Here is an 18,042-nt window from a genome sequence, read left to right as displayed (position 1 = left end):
GACTTCTAAGCAAATCCAAACCATTTGGAATGAAAAGAAGACTGATAAGAAAGCAACACTAAAAGCAGCACCACAAAAACAGCAATACCCCAGGGGAAAGAGCCCGAGCCTGCGCCCGAGCCAGATCCTCCAGCTGACAGGAGCCGCGGTGGCCGGCGGAGACCAGAGTAAAGCTGCACCCAGTTAGAAGAGTAGGCAGATATTAAGATTATTAGGAGAATAGGTAGCAATACAAGGAAGAAGTGAAAGTTAACAGCTGAGTGATCTAACTGGGCCTTATAGTTAGTGTAGTTTGATAGGCAGAGTAAGAGAATAACAATGCCAAAAATGGTAAGTAGTGGGGCTGGTGGAGTGGAAATTGAAGCCATAGTATCCCCTGCCCAGCCATGTTTCCACTCTGGACCCCTTCTTCTGCTTCTTGGATATATCCATTCCATTCTTCTTCTTTTTTTTTTTTTGTTACTTCCTCAAGTAGTTTAAGGATTGTTTGTTTTAATTTATATATATGCATAGGAAAATGAGGCTTCTTGATATTAATATTTCATCAGATTTGTTGAAGAACATATGCTTTGAGTGCACAAATCTCCTTCATTTGGTTAATCTCACACTCAAACTTTGATGCAATATATATCTAAATTTTTTAATGGAAAAGTAAAAAAAAAAAACTTTGGTGTTTAATGGATTTGTAAATAGAAGAATGTGACATTTGTTTTACAGAGTTAGCAAAAAAAAAAAATCTAACACGCTATTTAACATATCATCAAGTTAACATATCACGTCATCAAGTCAATATATCACATCATCAAAAGTTAATATTCTATGACATCAAAAGTTAATACTTCTTAACAACTATATAAAGATGTTTTACTGTACATTGACGCACTACATATATATACTATTTGTGTGCTGAATCAATAATTTGATAATATATGATACATTTACCAATAAAATATTAATATGTATAATTAATTAATTAATCCATGTTAAGGAAGCGACTCGTGTGGCACTTTAATCTATCGTTGGAGTCCTATAGATGGAGCAACAACAAAGATGTAATTAATCAAACGGAGCATGAGCAGAGCAAAGCTTTAGCCTGCTCATGTTCGGTTTTGTGGAAATTTACGAGTTTGAACCGAGCTTCGAGCTCAATTCGATATCAAAATCTTGTTCAAACTTGGGTCATTAAGGAAATTATCTGCTCGCGAGTAACTCGTTTATTTGTTAATGAGATTTGCTCGCGAGCAGCTCATTTATTTATCCATGAGTTTTTCTCGCGAGCATCTCGTTAATTATGTTCATTGACTTTGCTCGCGAACATCTCATTAATTATTTAATTTTGCTCGCAAACAACTCATTAATTATATTCATAATCAAACTCATGGGCAAAGTTCGTGAACAAATTAAATCGTAACTTATTACTAAATTTAAATATATCTACTTATATCTAATTATTAGATATAAATACACAAAACTACATAGTTTTGATTTTGAAACCTACAAAACAAATTTTATTCATGAGTTTTTTCACGAGCTTTATAATCGAGCATGTTTATGAATATATAATCAGGCTTGTTCATAAACTTATTCATCAGCTTGTTCACGAACTTATAATCGAACATACTCGCGAGTTTTCAAGCTAAATTTCATCGTGTTTAAGCTCAGTTCCTTTATGAATCGAGTCTCAAAATCGTAGTCAAACTCAAATAATTTACAAATCGAAATGAACAATGTTGAGATTTTAATGAGCCGGACATCGAGCTGCTCATGAACAGATCAACTCATTTATAGCCCTAAGCAACAGGGGCAGATCATATTACGGTTTAACTCATTTACTGCCGTTAGTCATATTAATAGAAGATTCAACAACTTAATTGTTTCCAAAAACATGTCTCTCTTGCTTCAATACCAAAGGCAAAACAATGGTAATGGCAGACATGAGCTTAATCAACAACAACAAAACTTTAGTTCCGAAATGATTCCGGTTAACATGAATCATCATATGAAACCGTGTAATCAAGTCGTGTCAGCGACACAAGGCATGATTCTTCTTACAATTTAGAGATACTACGAATGTGCGAAACATTTTCAAAGGTTATGTATCCCATGCATCAAAACAATTTTCAAAGGTGAAAAAAAAATTTTGCTGCAATATTTTGCAAAGATAGAGCTGCTGATATATTTTTTACTTAGCCTCATTTATAAAAGATATAGAATTTTGAGGACCAATTATAACTTATCCCACTTTAATTATTTTTGACAGACCCAAACCAAACAAAACGACTTCATTTCTTCTCCTCTTCGTTTTCATTTCTTCCTTCCTTCGCCAAACAAAACGATGGAACCCTAACCTGTGATTTGGGTGTTTTCTTCAGCTGCTGCGTATTGCCCTGCCTCCTTCTCTGGCCGGAGATTTCAGAACCGACCACCACGGCGACGGCGGTACTCTATTTACCTGGTATTTTTTCCTCTTCCCTGATATTTCACTCTCTTTCCCGTTTTCTCCACTTGCCTGGTATTTAGTGTTTTCCTAAAATGTGGTTTGGTTTGAATTTGTCTTTCTTATATTACATATTTGGTCTGAATAGTCCACATGAAACCGATTGTTGTTTGTGAAGGCTATTTTTGTTTATGTGCTTGATTTTTGTTTGTGAAGGCTTGATATTTGGTCTGTTCATCAGTTTGTTTCTGTTCAATGCTTGGTTTTTGTTTCTGATAAAATGTGAATGCTTGTGAGGGCTTGATTTTGGTTTCTGTTCATTAGTTTGTCAATGTTATCAATGTTTGTTTATGTTCATTAGTCTCTGTTTAATTTATTAGAATTTTATTTTATAATATATAATATATAAATTATTTATGACGTCCCTGAACCCTTCGTCCTACCGGTTTGATGTCCGGTCCGGTTTTTAAAACCATGATAATAATAATAATTTAGAGATTCATGTCATATTCACCGTTTAAATGCTAGAGCCTCGAGATACTAATGTAGCATAGTGTAGATGTGGAATTTAGTCTAATAGAGTTCGAATCTCTCTTTGGGTCTGTTTTACTCCGTTGCGGCATTTCTCGTTGCAGTTGCAGCCACAGCCTCCCTCACTACAACTATAGCCGTCTCCCCATTACCCAAAAACACCTGGCCACATGCTACATCACTGACGCCGGCGCCATTTGCACCTTGTATCTTCAATTCATAATATTTGTTGCTCAATTCCACAAATCCTTCCTTTCATCTTACTCCTACGAACTGTTGATTGCCTTTCCATTTTCGCTCGATCCCTGGTATTTCTTCTATCTTTATACCTAGCTTCTTAATTTTTTTTCTATATTTGTTTTCTTTGCCCTATATTTATAGGTTTCTCATTCTTTCCTTGTTAATCAATGAAAATTTTGCTATGACTATTTGTTATTGAGATATCTGACTGATTTCTGTTGATTTTTCCTACTTTTAAGATAGATCCCTTTGTTATACTATCCTGAAGGCATTTAGAATTAATTCATCCCTTTTTCTATTCAAAATTTCACCTATTTATCTGCTATGAACATTTCTGAAACAACCTATTAAATTATCCCACATTGAGCTATATGGCTACTTATATGTGTAAGGCAATACATTTGGGGTGAGTTCGGTCTTTATGTACATAGTATGAGACCCATGCTATTCAATGTTGGGTTGCTCATTTTTGCTTCACGCCCCCATATGATTTGGCGTGAGGGGGCGTGTTAAATATCCACTTTGCTTAACGAAAGCACAACATTCAAGTTGCATCTATGGACAATTTGCCCCAACTGGAACAGGAGTTATCATCTGATTGGATATATATACCATGCTTTGAACGATAACACATGTTCCAATTAGGTAAAATTGTTAAAAAATACAAGTGTTCAGTTTGATAAAAAAAAAATGTTATTTTGGAGTAAAGTCCTCTCCTTAATAGTAATTCACGACTCTTGTACTTAGTATCCATTGGTTTTATAACATAGCAATTTTAATTATAAGATACCTGTTCTTGTTAATGAAAATGAACAAGTAGTAATCCAATTGAGGTCATAGTTGTTTCTAACTTTCTATGTACATTAGGAAATTGAAGATGAGATATTTTTGTGGCATACTTGTTTGTATACCATACCAGTGTTCGTGTTAGTGTCTTCTGTAATGTCTCTTCAGATAAGTCTAATTATGATGTGGTTCAGCGGTTTTGGTGTGAAGTCTTTCTGTTATGAACACGGGTTTGGGATCTTGTTACGGGGCCTTGTACCCTAAAATCCTCTAGGAAAGAATGCTTAAAAGTCTCCCTTCTGTTACCTATCTTGTTGAGAACGGTTAGGAACTCGTTAAGAGAGAACCCCAAGTTCTCAGAATTGTTAGGAGCTTGTTAAGAGAGAACTCTGTGATCTCTTAAGGTTTTAATTGGATTTTTAACTGATAACTATTCTATTAATAATCTGCCCTTTAAATAGAAGAGACAGAGTTACAACCTAACAAGGACTGCGTAGGCAGCAGCAACAAAATAGGAAAACCAGGGCTGCGTAAGCAGCAGCAACAAAATAGGAAAGCTTAGAAAATCAGCAACTAATTAGGAATAGAAAATAATCACTAATTGCAGAAAGAAACCAAGACCTATCCTAAATGGTAACTAATTAATGCATGAATCCTAAGTAGAAACAACTAGTATTACGGAAATAAATCCTAGATGGAAACTAACTAATGCATGAATCCTAATTTAAAATAATAGATTATTAATTAGGACTCTAAAACATAATACTAATTAGGACTCTAAAACAGCAACAGCTCGTTCATGACAGTTTCATGTAGAATCATTATTGGTAAATTTTTTTGCTTATGTAACTCAGACAATCTAACTGAAATAGGAACTGAAATTGTTATCTTATATCTCTGTTAGCTAGTAAATTTGGTAGGTTGTCCGATGTCTTAGTTAACTAATAATCTTGGTCCGGTTGTTGTTTCTAAACTGATGCTTTCAGTTTACTGCAAAATTTTAGTGAATAATCTGGAACCTCAGATGTAGGTGCATATTATACTCCCATTTATCGGAATCAATATTATTGTGAATGGTACTTGATATTATAACATCACTTTCGCATTTCAAACTCCCTTGAATCAGCTGTTGTCGACTGTCATATGGTGTTGATGCTGATGGACGGTGCTAGAATAATATTGTAGGATTCATAAAGCAACCATACTTTTAAACTTATGGATATAATACTGAGTTTTTTGCTTGTCAATTTGAGTAGAGATATTGGACCTTAATTGTATTTATTAGATTTTTTCTTGGTTAATGATTGTTTCTGCAAGTTACAAGGTCAACTAATCAAGTATTGCTAAAATTTTATATCAAAGGTTGAATTATTTCTCTGATGGAATAAGGGTTATTTAGGATTATCTAGTATTTTCATAGCCAAATATCTTTATTTATAGCCAAGTTGCTCAATTAAATTCAAAACTCTTAGATTGATTCAGACAGAATTCAAACAATCTTTTTGGTCCCTTTACATAAGAAGTTTTGAAGTTGTTAAATTTTTAAGAGTGGGGAGAAAATAATGCAGCATGCCTGGACAATCATTACATTGACTCATGTTTTATGAAAATTCACTTTATTGATGTATGGATCTCCCTGTGCCTGGACCATCTCCAACCCATTCCATTAATTTGCTACATTAAACCGTATTTTCTTCACTCTCTCTCTCTGTTTTAATGTTGCTACAGTGTTTTTGCTCCAACCTATTTCCTTTCTCCAAACAAAAGATTCCTTACAAATAATGATATTTATATAACAAAATATACAATACTATATATATATATATATAAGTAAATGAAAAAGTAAAAAGATAATAATAAAATATTATTTCATGTTGCATCAGCATCAAATTTTTGATGCAACATCAAATTTGTGGGAGAAAACCCCTATTCATCTCAACCATCATCAAATCTCTTTCTCAACATCAATTTGATGCAGTTTTCTCATCTTTGTTGTTTTTTCCCTTTCACCTGTGTTTTTTTTGTGTTGTTTCACTTATTTACATATATACACATCATTGATATTGTACCCGTAAAAGTCACATTGAACATTTTCTAGCGATACTCTCACTGGAGCGGCCTTTTACTCTCACTCGAGGGCGAGCCTTGGCGCAACGGTAAAACGTTGTTGCCGTGTGACCTGAGGTCACGGGTTCGAGTCTTAGGAGCGGCCTCTTGCCAATTAAATTGGCAAGGGAAGGCTTGCCCCCAATACACCCTTGTGGTGGGACCCCTCCCCGGACCCTCGCTCAGCGGGGACGCGTAATGCGACCGGGCCGCCCTTTTACTCTCACTGGAATTGATGACATGGACGCTTACTCAAGTCATCCATTCCACGTAAGCACCATATAAATTCACTTAAAACCACATGTCATACAATTTGTTTCATCCCTCCCTCTTCTCTCTCTAACACAACATATAACTTTAATAGTCAGACTTTGTTTCTAGGAAAATGAAGCGTCCACATGGAATGAATGACTTGAGTAAGTCTTGTCAAATCAGCAACTCCGGTGAGAGTGTAGCCTGAAAACATTCAATGTGACTGTATCGATACAATAGCAATATTGAGACAAGATGAACTTTTGTGATCTTATTGAAACATTGCTCAAACATATGTGACTGTGTTCATATTTATATGGTTTTGTTATTTACAGTTTCCAGCAATCAGCAAAAATAGGATGGAATTAGCAGACAGGGCAGTTGGTTTTCTGTTATCATTCGTGAGTGTATCGATTTTCACATATTATACATTATGGGTGATTATCCTGGTAAGTAAGTGAGTTGATGGTAATAAGTATAATTGATGAGGTGAGTAGTAATAATGAAATATGGTGTTTGTTTTGCAGCCATTTGTGGAGAATGATCACTTTGTACACAGGTATTTCCTACCACAAGAATATGCCATACTCATACCTGTGTATGCTGGTGTAACTCTCCTTTCCTTGTTATGTGTGTTTATTGGAATTGTGATGCTCAAATCCAAAAAGAAGAAGGCCTAATGCCAATCAGCTAAACCATCTCTTTAAAATCAGAAAAATTATGGGTATCAGTTTGTTGCTGCCATTTTCAATTCAATGCTCCATGGAATTTTTGTTTTCAATTATTAGTGGCAAAAAACAAAAGGAAGTTATTGCTTGAGCTTATAGGTATTTGTTATTATTATCATTTAAAAAAAAACACAAGGTTATTAAAATTGGGTTACTGTTGTGCCAAGTTGTGTTTTTTTCTCTCAATTTTAATGTAAATAATTTTACTTGTTTGTTTTTGTTTTTTTTCTTTTTGTGTGTTCAGTGTGTATAGTTGTGGATTCTTGTATGTAGTGCTTAATTGCATTCTTTTTATAATCCTAGGATTAGGTTATTATTTATCTTTTTGTTTTTGCTTATGTTATTAGAAAAATATTTATATTTTATACACTGCTCAATTAATGTATGATTTCGTTAGTTATAATTTTATTAAGTTCTTAAATATATAAACATGTCAATTATAAAATAATATGAGCAATAATAATGTAGTATATTGGGTAAGAAATACTCAGGTAATATTCTTTTTGAATGAAAAGTAGAATTGTGTATTGAGCAACTGAAAGGGAATATGCCTTGGATGTAGCTGTGCCCAACCAACAGAACAAACTATCAGCTCAAAACTTGGTTCGGCTTGATGCAGTCTTCTTTATTATTATTATTTCTTTTAGTTTCACAATAATAATATGTTTTGAGCATAGTTGTTAGGCCAGGTTAACTGGCTTAACCGGAACTGGTCACATTTCTAGATCAGGGGTGCTTTGGTTTTTCCATCAATGGAATCTAACCGAACCAGAACCGCTCGAACAGCTGGGTTAACTGTGAGCTGGTTGACCCAGTCGCGGTTGAGATTCGAACCTTGAACTTCAAGGTGAAAACATACATACCATTGTACCATCATTTAAGTAGAAATACAACTTTCTACATGCTTTTTTTAACCTCGGTTAGACTCCAGTTGAAGCTTGTCCTTGATTCTTTAGCTTTTCCGGTTCTTTGATTGGTCCGATTTTGACAATTATGGTTTTGAGTTTAATTTTAATTTCATCATTGTAATTGTTACTTGAAAAATCTAGTTTGCATGCACTTAAAATAGGGAGAAAAAAAGACTTGTATGGAGATAGATGGGATGTAAGATTAAAAAAAAAAAAATTAATACATCGTTTGCCCTCTGAACTTGTTCAAAAAGTTTGATTGGTCCCCTGAATTTTCAAAGTGTCCTGATATCCCTCTCAATTTGCATAAAATATTTAGTTAGTCTCCTGAACTTATGTAAAATGTAATCAATTGATAGCTCGACTGCAAAAAAGTAAGTTAAATGTGAAAGATATATTCTACGCATTTTAGAATATTATTACATAATTAAAAAGAAATTACTACTTGCTTAACTATAAAACTTATCTTCTTTAATATCAAAACCACATATCCTGATTTTGACCATTTTATGTTTTTTTTAAATGTGTGGAATACATCTTTCGTATTTAACTTGCTTTTTTGCAACTGAGTGACCAATTGATTATATTTTACACAAGTTTAGGAGGCTAACTAAATATTTTATGCAAGTTGAGAGGACTATCAGGATACTTTCAAAGTTTAGGGGTCAATCAAGTTTTTAGACAAGTTCACGCGGCAAACGATATTTATGTATTGTTTGTTTAAAATGATGAGAATTTAGAGTTGAAAGAAAATAGAAAATATATTATTTATTTGTTAAAATTACTAATTTAATTTTTAATCAATCCTTAGACATTATATTTAGGGAGGGGGTGTTTGGTTCACAGGGGTAAGGGAAAAAAAATAAATAAAGGAAAACTAAAGGAAATGAATAAGCATTAATTCTCCTATATATTTGGATATGTTTAGGAAAGTGAATAAAGGTAAAGGGAATCCAATTCCCTACAGGCTTGGGGTAATGGGCTTAATCTAAAGGTGGGGTAAACCCATAATCTAAAATGGGTAAAGAGAATGAGTTTTTTTTTTAAACAAACAAAAACAAAGGGAATAACACCATCCCATTCCCATTCCCATTCCTAAAGATCCCAAACCAAACGCTCCCTCAAAATGTATCATGAATATTTAAGGTATGAGGGCAGGGCCTTAAAAAAAATACAAGAATAGAAATTTAAAATTAGATAAAAACGGGTGATAAATTTTATAAACCTTTTGAGTTAAATATTAGAAGTGTACAAATGTACATTTTGATTGTGTTGTAAATTTTTTGTGTCTATTATAACCTAAATGACCAAATGAATATCCAGGTAATCTAAACCTTAAGAATCTCCAGCTTCTAATAAACATAAATCTGAATGGCCAATTCAAGGTTCAAGCTAACACAAAGCTGCACTGTAATTCTATATTTCTCTTAGGAAGGCTTGTGGTAACAAAACTGCAATTTTCTAATTGAGCAGTGAAAAATTTAGTGTGAAATATAATTTATACAGAAAATGGACAGGTAAAAGTGAGAGAGATGAGATGCCTTTTTGTGGTGGTAGAAACAATGATTTAAATGAGAAATTTTACGATACTTTTTCAGTAATATTTCCAACCAATGAAAATCGTTTTGAATACCACTACATGGATATAATTGGTGGAAAGAAAAAATATATATACATATGTTTTGAATTAATTGATCTGAATTAATTGATCTGAAGTATTACTTTAAGAGTAACCTAAAATTTTCGGACTTAAATACTGGAAATGATTAAATTACATAACCTATTAAATTTTATGCTAAATAAAATAACAATAATTAAAATAATACACAAACAAAAAGCACAATATAAACATAATTACAACAAGTTAATACATAACAATAATTAATAATCTGGTAAATAAACATATGTTTGAATCCTCATCGAGGTCTGTGGTTTGTTCTGACTTTTGAGGTGGGGTAGACTTACCTTGCCTATCGGAAAAAAATGATGATAGGAACTAATTACATCCATAATCCTCCAAATATTAGGAATAGAACATTAATGTTACACAACTAAATTTCTTAACATCAGGATCGAGAAATTCTACTGTGGATATGGACCAATAGTAGTCCCTCTACTCAAATGATGTCACATCAGCAGTTGAAATGATGAGACATCATTTGAATGGAAGAACCACTACTCGTCCTGTTCCACAGTCGAATTTTTTGAATCAATCCATAAAAATCATCCAACTTTACATTTGATTTATCTTGTAATCCTTTAATCCGATTCCTGTGATCCAACTTTACATTTGATTTATCTTGTAATCTTTTAATCGGATTCCTGTGATCGCAATAACATTCACTAGAAAAGACACGTGTACAACATCTAAACCATACTTTTATACATGGATTAAATTTTTTTTACAGATCACTTAATCTAACTCGGTCAATGTTATTCATTTCCTCCCTTCAGTTTCTCACATCAACCAAACTGAGTAAGCCAAACTATGTAACTTTTTTTAATATTTTTTAATCTCTGTGCAAAAATATGATTTACCTATCCTATGCATGTTCTTATGTTCTTCTTAGAGACTATTATTGACCGAATCTGGACTATAAAAGAAATAAAATGCAAAATTGGATGATTTTTTAATATTACAAAAATAAAATTTATGACATTAGTTTTCCATTCCTGGTACTTCAAGAACCACGGGTGTGAATAACCCCTGATGACGAAGGTGGTCACTCCCGTCGTCTTCTTCAAATTTAGATTTCGCTATTTCAAATTGCCTTCGCCTAAAATAATCACGAACAAGTGGATCTTCAATGGTATTGATATCCATCGCCATTATTTTATCTTCTTCGATTTTCAAATGCTTTTTGCTAAGGGCATTTGCTTCTGCTAACAACTCGCACAATTTTGCATTCCTTTCGATTGCATTTGCTTCGACTAACAACTCGCACAATTTTACATTTCCTTTCACTTTTGTCATTGATTCTTCTAATGGACTTCCTTTTTTCTTTTTAAGTTTTTCCTTTTTGACACCTATTGGTTTTTCAGAAGATCTTGAGGTGGAATTATTTTCATTCAATTCAATAGAGATATCAGACAAACCTGGAGATTTATGAACTGGAAATTCAGAAGTCGGATTCTCAGACTTCAAAGATGAAACTGATGGATTTTGCATCTTTTTCTTTGGACTTGCCTTGGGAACGTGGTCCGAATATTTACTGAAGTCTTTCAACATAGACCACACATGATCAAACTTGAATCCATTTTTGAATTTTGGATCCGTCTTCATAAGTTGTTTCGCTTGATCCATCTGCAATACATTATGCAATAGTATGAAAACATCCACATGCCTAAATTTTGAAGTAATACTAGTAAAGAAATAAGAAATACTAACTATATCTCGATCCGATGCACCATTTGGATTCATCTGTTCAATTTGTCTAAGACATCCTTTTAACATTTTGACAGCTCCCTCAATTTTATAGTATCGACATTCCAATGATTTCCAGTTCCTATACTTCAATTTCGTTTGTTCCCTTGCATTGTACGCGGTTTCTACTCGTCTCCACGTGTTTCCTTTGTCTTTCTTTCTTTTGTTAATCGTATCTTGCATCATCTCCACATAAAGAGAGCATAATAGCACATCATCGTCACGAGTGAATCCAGATGGTTTCATTAGGTAGAAGTTTAGGATAGAAGTGTTTGTAATTGTACAATAGAAGAGTGCATTATTTGTAACGAACTTGATAGTATTTATAATGCGAACGAGCTTTCAATCTCTGCAATGAACAGTGACTACCACCCGTCCCAATACCTTCAATAATGCACGAGACTCCAATAAGCTTTCGATCTAGAGAGTACATACAAGAAAAATAGCTAGGATTATTTCAATGGATAACAAAAGAATTACATTGTAACACAGCAAGCAAATGAAAAAGTAATTGATTTCGTAATACCAGATCCGTGTTTATTTGATATCTTCACTTCCCTCCCTTTTTCTGATCTTCCCTTTGGTCGAATTTTGTGATAACCGATTGACTGTTACAACAGCCAATCGCCATTTTTGGGTCCCGGGAGCTTAGATTGGTTTCATTTTTGTTTTTGGGTTACTTCTGGTATAAAAGTGGATCAACTGTTATAATAGCTGAATAACTATTACAATGGTTAATGACCATTTAATTAATCTCTAGACCAAAACCTATTTGTGTTCATGGGATTCTTCTTATTTGGAACCCTAAAGCTTGAATTTTATTGTGTTTTTAAACTTTGATTTCATAAATCGTGTTTCTAATTCTATTGATCTTCCATGAGATACCCGGTATTGTTGCGCATTCTTCCAACAAGCAGATCGGCCTTTACACCCAGAATTCACCAAACTTGAATATTTAATCACATAAAGCCTGGCTACAAGGGGTGTTCATGAGCTAGGGTAGCTCGTAAACTATTTGCTCGAGCTCAGAATCGGCAAGAGTCTAAATTTTCTAGCTCGAGCCGAGCTCAATCTCACCCTACCCATACTTTGGTATGGGTTCGGCTAGTTAACATCTCTAGCCTCCCCCAAAATTCCACCCCCGTTGACTTGCAGTAATCATTGACCTCGAGGATTTTTTTTTCCCAAGGGTTTTCGAGTAAATTATTGTTTTCGAAATCAGAAACATGTAATTTGGGCAAATTATAATTCATTGAAATTAGCTGTGGAAAGATGAGCTTGATGTAATCTTATTTTGGCATATCTACTGAGATGGAAATTTATGAACTCTGGCTATCAATTAAAGTATAGAAAGATTGAAAAACACAGGAAACATAATTTTTTTAGCAGAATCAGATTGCAATCAAATCAAAGTTAGTAATTCTACTTTTATATGTTTCTAATTTGGGAAAAATACATGAAGAATTACAAGAAGAAATACAAACTAACCTTTTTGAGTGAATCTGCCGTCCCCAGTTCCCCTGCGCACTCTTCTTTGTTTTCAGACTCTAAAAACCTAGAAACCAAACGCAGGAATGGAAAGAAAAAAAAAGAGGGTTCAATTTAGGGGGAAGTTCTAAATAAAAAAGTGTAAATTACATAGCTCAATTCAGAGGCCCTTATATATTTATGCACATTAAAGAGGGTTCAATTTAGGGGGAAGGTCTAAATAAAAAAAGTGTAAATTACATAGCTCAATTCAGAGGCCCTTATATATTTAAGGACATTACACCACTCCCTTTCAAATTAGACACTTTGAAAGTTAACTTTTCTAAAATAATTTTGGTATATATTTATCTCTTAACATATTTTATATGGAACATAATTATATAAAGACAACTGCACAACGATTAGAAATCGAGCACAGTCGAGCTTTTATATGTTCATGCTCGGCTCATCATAAAATTGACGAGCTGGAACTGGAGCTCAATATTTTGGTATGCTCAAGAACTTGTTAATGAACCTGTTCATGAATAGGTCACCAAGTCAATTCATGAACTTAGCTCATAAACAACTTATTAAATATGTTCATTAATTATAAAGAAAAGTACAAAAATAAATCTTGTGGTTACACATACCAAATTGACTAACGGTGTTAAAAAAAGTCAAAGGAAAAGGAAAAAAAAAAGTTAATTTTGTCCTTATATTTATTTATTTTATAAATTAACTCATTTATTATCTAATTATGACAAACAAACTTCAAAATAAAAAATAAAATTCAATTACATCAGCTTCCCCGTCTCTCTTTAATCTTTTCTTTCTCTCTTTTCTCTCGCATCTTTATCTCTTTTCTCTTTTAATTTACGTTGTAACTTATATATAATAAACACCCACAACATGATGAAAGTTTATAATTTCTGAATTAGATGAAAGCAAAATCTTTGAATTAAATAAAATATAAAATAAATTAGAAAAATTTCCTTCTTTCTCCCTTTTAATTTTCTACACCCTTCGTCTACACTTTTAATAGATAACTGATTCAGAAATTTTGCTTTTAAATACCAGTTGGAGAAGATGGAAATTTTCTGCCATTGTTGAGTCATGGAATAAACGGTTCTGCAGTTTAGGTTCTTGTCCCCGAGGTTTTGCAATTTATGTTATTGTCCTTGAGGTTGTGCAATTTAGGTTCATTCAAATAAAAAAAATATGAGGATGAGCAAGACAGTTTTTATGAGGATGAACGAGATAGTTTTATGACGATGAGTCTGAACAAAAACTCAAACAAAACATTAGCAAAGTCAAATTCATTCTCTCGGTAATTTTGGTTTATTCCAATTTAGATGAAGTTGGGTTTATTCACTAGTCTTCAATAAGCATTGTCCTTATATTTATCTAGAGAGATAAAAAAATTAACAAAGATGAGAGAGAAGAGAGAAAAAAGGAAAAAAAGGAAAAAAAAAAGAGAGATGGAAAAGATGGTGTAATTGATTTTTATTTTTTATTTTGGGGTTTGTTTGTGATAATTAGATAATAAAAAGGGTTAATTTATAAAATAAATAAATATAATGATAAAATTAACTCTTTTTCCTTTGACTTTTGACTTTTTTTTAACACCGTTAGTCAATTTGGCATGTGTTTGCTAACGGAATGAATATAAAGTTACCAGTTTGTAAATTTTTAAACCACAAGGGTGCCGATCGAAAATAGGTGTAACCACAAGTTTTATTGTTATACTTTTCCCGTAATTATATTGATTTGAAATTTTTATAACACAAAACTACAGACTATTTAAATCTATAAAACTAGGTTGTTTTATATTTTCTCTTTATAGAAATATTATTATTAAAAAATAATTGGACTAAACTTGTTCAGAAGCATGTTCATGAATATTATAATCGAGGTTGCTCATTAACCTATAAATCGAGCTTGCTCGTTAACCTATAAATCGAGCATGCTCACCACTAGTATTCGAGCCGAGCGAAGCTCGTTTACAAATCGAACTGAACACGATCAACCTTTTATCGAACCGAATACTTAGTCGCTCGGCTTATTTGCAGTCCTACGAGCGATTTTGTGCGGCTTTAGTTTTTCTAATATAAAACACAGTTGAGGTATTATCTCTCTATGAGATTTACATAAATATATATTGAATGTGTATTATAATATTGTTCTAGTTTTTACTTGAAGATTTTATCTCTTTCTCGCCTGAAGATACTTGTGTGAAAATGAACTTTTGGCTTGGTATTTATAGTGGAGCACTTTGAGGAAGACCGTTTGAAATTCAAACCAGACATTAGAGGGAAAAGTCTTTTATCTCTTCTGTCTTCTGATGTGCTTTTGACCACTGTGCCAATTTATCCATAAGAGGAAAGTTGTCAAAGTCAGTCTGCTGTCAACAATTGAGCATCGCGCCAGTGATCGTCTTCTGACTTTTGGTGTTATAGACCATTAGTCTGAATCTTTCCTAAAATGAGTGATAGAGATAGACGTTTATATGATAGGGCCTTCTGTCTTTTGTTGATTTGCTTCTTTTGGAATGCCAGAATTGACTTGTCTATCAATAGGCTTTTGGTTTCGGATCTGACTTTTGGTTTTTGAGCCAGATCGACTTAAGCTTTGGGACTTTAATGTCTTAAGGCCTTTTCAGTTGTCTTTAAATTTATGCTTTGATTTAAATCAACACTTAACAAACAGATTAGCATAAATCAAACTTAATTCAATTTTGAAATTAAATATTTTGAGAATCTAATTTCCTTAATAATTATTTTTGTCATAATAAAAAAAACTCATAGAAATTGTGTTTCAACAATCTCCCCTTTTTGAAGGTAACAAAATATTTCAGAGAAGAGAATAGATTTCACTTACTCCCCCATAATTGATAAACTTACTCTTGCTTCTGGATACTCTCCCATAAGGTGTTGCGCTACTTAATTTTGCTAATTTGAAAACACTCAGAAGGGTTAAAACATTCAATAGCAAAAATTGGTTCAAAGCTTAAGAAATTAACATATTTAGTATAAGAGGCAAACATACATCAGATATACAAGGTTATGATCAGAGTTTGATGTAAGTATGTGTTTAACTATTTTCTGAAAGTTCTGGATTAATTTATTTGAGCATGGCAGTGTTAATGTAATAAAGTATTGAACACGAGTAAGCAATAATAATTTAGAGTCAGAAGCATTTAATTGAGCAGATGTTGTATTAATTAAAAATAGTGTACAAGAGTATCAAATAAAACATATAAAGCTTAACATCTTATCTATCTTCCTAGTTACACAGATCTAGAGCCTACTTTTTAATGTTAAATCTAATTGGAGGGTTCTTAGGTTTGGGGTAAATTAAATATGTGGTGTACAACTTTTGTCATATTTCACACTTTAGTGTACAACCTTCAATTTTGCACACAAAAGTGTACAACCTTTTGATGACCTCCCACTAAAATATATAACCGGTAATTGTGATTGGTCAATGCAAAGTCAACATACCACGTTAGTAATTTAACCTCAATAAAAGTCAAAATTGCTAATGTGGCACGTTGACTTTGCATTGACCGGTAATTTTGACTTTTATGGAGGTCAAATTGTTGTTGTGGTGTGTTGACTTCACGTTGATCGGTCACAATTACTAGTTGTACACTTTAGTGGGAGGTCACCAAAAGATTATACACTTTTGTGTGCAAAATTGAAGGTTGTATACCAAAGTGTAAAATAGGACAAATATTGTACACCACGTATGTAATTTACCCTTAGGTTTGGTCAAAAAGGAGGCTTATTGGTGTGTGTTCTTCTCTGATTCTTTCTCCCCCTTTTTGTTAACTAAGGAAGAAGGTTTGTTAGTGTAGCCAGGAACAACTCTAGCATTTAGTTGTTCATTATAGTTCCTTAGACGCCGATTGATCTTATTCAAGCCAACATAGATTTTCCGGATAAATTATATATATAGTGTACAAACCTTGCACCATTTCACACTTTGGTATACGACCTTCAATTTTGCACATAAAAGTGTACATAGTCTTGATCACATGCACCTTAATGAGCATGTAGAATTTGCTCATTCACCGTTAGATCTAGGCTTATTATAATCTTAAGGTGGAGATTCAAAGCATCATGAGGCTTAGATTTAATAAGCCTATATCTATCGGTGAATGAGCAAATTCACTTGTTCATTAAGGTGCATGTGAAAATTCCTGAAAGTGTAGAAGCTTTTGTTGACCTCCCACTAAAGTGTATAACCGGTAATTGTGACCAGTCAACGCACCACCTCATCACTTTTAACCTCCTAACAAATAAAAGTGGATCCCACCTAATGTTAAATGACTAATTTACCCTTAATTGTATTTTCTTTTATTTTTTATTTTTTTCATGTGAATATCCATCTTTTCTCTCCCCTATTTCCCTCTTCCGCCTCTGCCTCTTCCATCATCTTCACCATTTCTGCCTTTGCCTCTTCCATCATCTTCATCTCCGCCTGTTCCATCGTCTTCACTACTTCTGCCTCTGCCTCTTCCATCGTCTTTACCACCGTCTTTACCACTGCCTGTTGAGTGAAAACAGTCCCAATAAGCAAAAAACCATCGTCGTGGTCTCAATAACACAATCACTGGTGGCATCAATTCTATCTCATCGTGTAGTGCTTCTTCATTTTGAATCAGCTAGTCATGGAGAAGCTTTGTCAGAATGGAGGCAGCAGCTCCATGAAAATTGAAAGAAAGTGCTTCTTCCCCAATTAATCGACAATATACTTTTTTTTCTCTTTTAATGGTTGATGCTCTCACTCACAACCCAGTTTCATAGCAAACCACCACCATTTTTTCTCCCAATTTCTCCACTATCATTTTTTCCATAACTACTAGTTTTTCTTAGTTATTGTTTTCCAATATTGGAGATGCTCAGATCACGGATGAAGATGGTAACATATGCCTTAACATCAGTATAACTGATTGGGGTCATAAAATTAGTCTGGTATTATTCTTACCTTTTCTCATTAGTGAAGACAATGGAAGAGGTGGAGGCGGAAGCAGAAGCCACTGACATTGATGGCATGTTGAGTGAGTGGACAATCGGTAGTGGTGAGGATAATGGAAGATGCAAAAACGGAAGAAATAATCAGGAGAGAGAAGAGAGAATATGGATATTAATATGAAAGAAA

The 18,042-nt window shown here is 33.4% G+C and overlaps 2 protein-coding genes across 6 annotated transcripts; one reads left to right on the top strand and one right to left on the bottom strand.

Annotated features, from left to right (window-relative positions):
* The first annotated feature begins 2,277 nt into the window (after nt 1-2,277).
* LOC136224864 (dolichol-phosphate mannose synthase subunit 2) lies at nt 2,278-7,292 on the top strand. Of its 2 annotated transcripts, XM_066013294.1 has the most exons (4): nt 2,278-2,455; nt 3,073-3,276; nt 6,688-6,801; nt 6,880-7,292. In XM_066013294.1, exons 3-4 carry the CDS (start codon nt 6,712-6,714, stop codon nt 7,030-7,032), a joined length of 243 nt encoding a protein of 80 aa, XP_065869366.1. In that variant the 5' UTR covers nt 2,278-2,455; nt 3,073-3,276; nt 6,688-6,711; the 3' UTR covers nt 7,033-7,292. The 2 variants fall into 2 exon arrangements, with proteins under 2 accessions (XP_065869366.1, XP_065869365.1); XM_066013293.1 differs by lacking the exon at nt 3,073-3,276 and having other exon boundaries at nt 2,280-2,455.
* Nucleotides 7,293-9,823: 2,531 nt separating this feature from the next.
* LOC136223959 (uncharacterized) lies at nt 9,824-13,116 on the bottom strand. 4 transcript variants are annotated; one of them, XM_066012138.1, is made up of 4 exons: nt 12,901-13,116; nt 11,377-11,832; nt 11,085-11,292; nt 9,824-11,015 (listed from the first exon to the last, which is right to left on the bottom strand). In XM_066012138.1, exons 2-4 carry the CDS (start codon nt 11,656-11,658, stop codon nt 10,648-10,650), a joined length of 858 nt encoding a protein of 285 aa, XP_065868210.1. In that variant the 5' UTR covers nt 11,659-11,832; nt 12,901-13,116; the 3' UTR covers nt 9,824-10,647. The 4 variants fall into 4 exon arrangements, with proteins under 4 accessions (XP_065868210.1, XP_065868208.1, XP_065868206.1 ...); XM_066012136.1 differs by adding an exon at nt 11,939-12,094 and having other exon boundaries at nt 9,824-11,292; nt 12,901-13,113; XM_066012134.1 differs by having other exon boundaries at nt 9,824-11,292; nt 12,901-13,113.
* Between the last annotated feature and the right edge of the window lie 4,926 nt (nt 13,117-18,042).

The sequence above is a fragment of the Euphorbia lathyris genome, chromosome 3, assembly GCF_963576675.1.
Source record: "Euphorbia lathyris chromosome 3, ddEupLath1.1, whole genome shotgun sequence".
Lineage (NCBI taxonomy): Eukaryota > Viridiplantae > Streptophyta > Magnoliopsida > Malpighiales > Euphorbiaceae > Euphorbia > Euphorbia lathyris.
The sequence above is the reverse complement of the archived record's forward strand: the minus strand, read 5'-3'. Positions and strand labels throughout refer to the sequence as shown.

Excerpts from the sequence above, each read along its gene's own strand:
- LOC136224864 (XM_066013294.1), top strand. The coding sequence starts at position 6,712 with ATGGAATTAGCAGACAGGGCAGTTGGTTTTCTGTTATCATTCGTGAGT. Across the intron at positions 6,802-6,879 it reads CATTATGGGTGATTATCCTG|CCATTTGTGGAGAATGATCA; the intron begins GTAAGTAAGTGA and ends TTTGTTTTGCAG.
- LOC136223959 (XM_066012136.1), bottom strand. The coding sequence starts at position 11,658 with ATGAAACCATCTGGATTCACTCGTGACGATGATGTGCTATTATGCTCT. Across the intron at positions 11,293-11,376 it reads GTGCATCGGATCGAGATATA|ATGGATCAAGCGAAACAACT; the intron begins GTTAGTATTTCT and ends AATGTATTGCAG.